At 46.3% G+C, this 807-nt stretch overlaps 1 protein-coding gene across 1 annotated transcript; it reads left to right on the top strand.

Moving 5' to 3' along the window:
* Positions 1-6: 6 nt before the first annotated feature.
* Positions 7-695, top strand: LOC111648805 (hamartin-like; the record flags this gene model as incomplete). The annotated part of the gene is made up of 2 exons (XM_023398531.1): positions 7-81; positions 475-695. Coding segments are annotated over exons 1-2 (292 nt in total), but the record flags the coding sequence as incomplete, so codon positions are not given.
* Between the last annotated feature and the right edge of the window lie 112 nt (positions 696-807).

Here is an 807-nt window from a genome sequence, read left to right as displayed (position 1 = left end):
CTGTCAGCCCATGTTGGAACATGTCAGGGTTCACCCGGAGCTGGTCACAGGGACTCAGGACTATGAACTGGACCCGTCCAGGTCAGTAACAGTCCAGACCCAGGACCAGGACCCACACCTGAACCTGCTTCAGTTTCTTTTAAACTTGAACAAACAGAAAAAAAACCTGAGGTTCAAAGTTCAGTCTGGAGCATCAGAGTCAACCATTGAGTAGCTGTTCTGGAGCTTTTGATCGTATCACATGATGTTGTTCCTGCTGTTGTCCGACATGGATGAAAGAACACACCATCTCCTGAGGAAGACTGACTGAAAGCTCCAGAACAGCTGCTAAACAGTATGAAGCTGACACCAAGTGACAGAGGCTCTGACAGGATGTGAAAAACATCAACTGCCAAAATAAAAGAGCTGCAATTACAAACAGAATAAGAGACACAAAGTATCTGATTCCAACCCTGTGATGACTTCCTGTCTCAGGTGGAGGTGTTATGAAGTCCATGACATTGTGATAGAGTGCTCCAGAGTGTCTCTGGACCCTCTGGAGGCATCCTGTGAGGAGGACATGTACTCCTCCCTGAGAGACCCCCCCTCTTCTTCTGCCTCCTCCTCCTCACCCAGACCTCCCCGACTGTCCTCTCCCCTCCCAGCCCTGGACCTCACCTCCAGCCCTGTCAACACAGAGTCCGTCAGCGGCTCAGGTCGGTAACAAGCTCAGACCAGGAATATATATATACATATATACATATATATATATATATATGTATATATGTATATATATATATATATACGTATATATATATGTGTGTGTAT

Source organism: Seriola lalandi, unplaced genomic scaffold (assembly GCF_002814215.2).
Source record: "Seriola lalandi dorsalis isolate HSWRI2012SDOR001 ecotype SW California unplaced genomic scaffold, Sedor1 jcf7180002049098, whole genome shotgun sequence".
In the NCBI taxonomy this organism is placed as follows: Eukaryota; Metazoa; Chordata; class Actinopteri; order Carangiformes; family Carangidae; genus Seriola; species Seriola lalandi.
The sequence above is the reverse complement of the archived record's forward strand: the minus strand, read 5'-3'. Positions and strand labels throughout refer to the sequence as shown.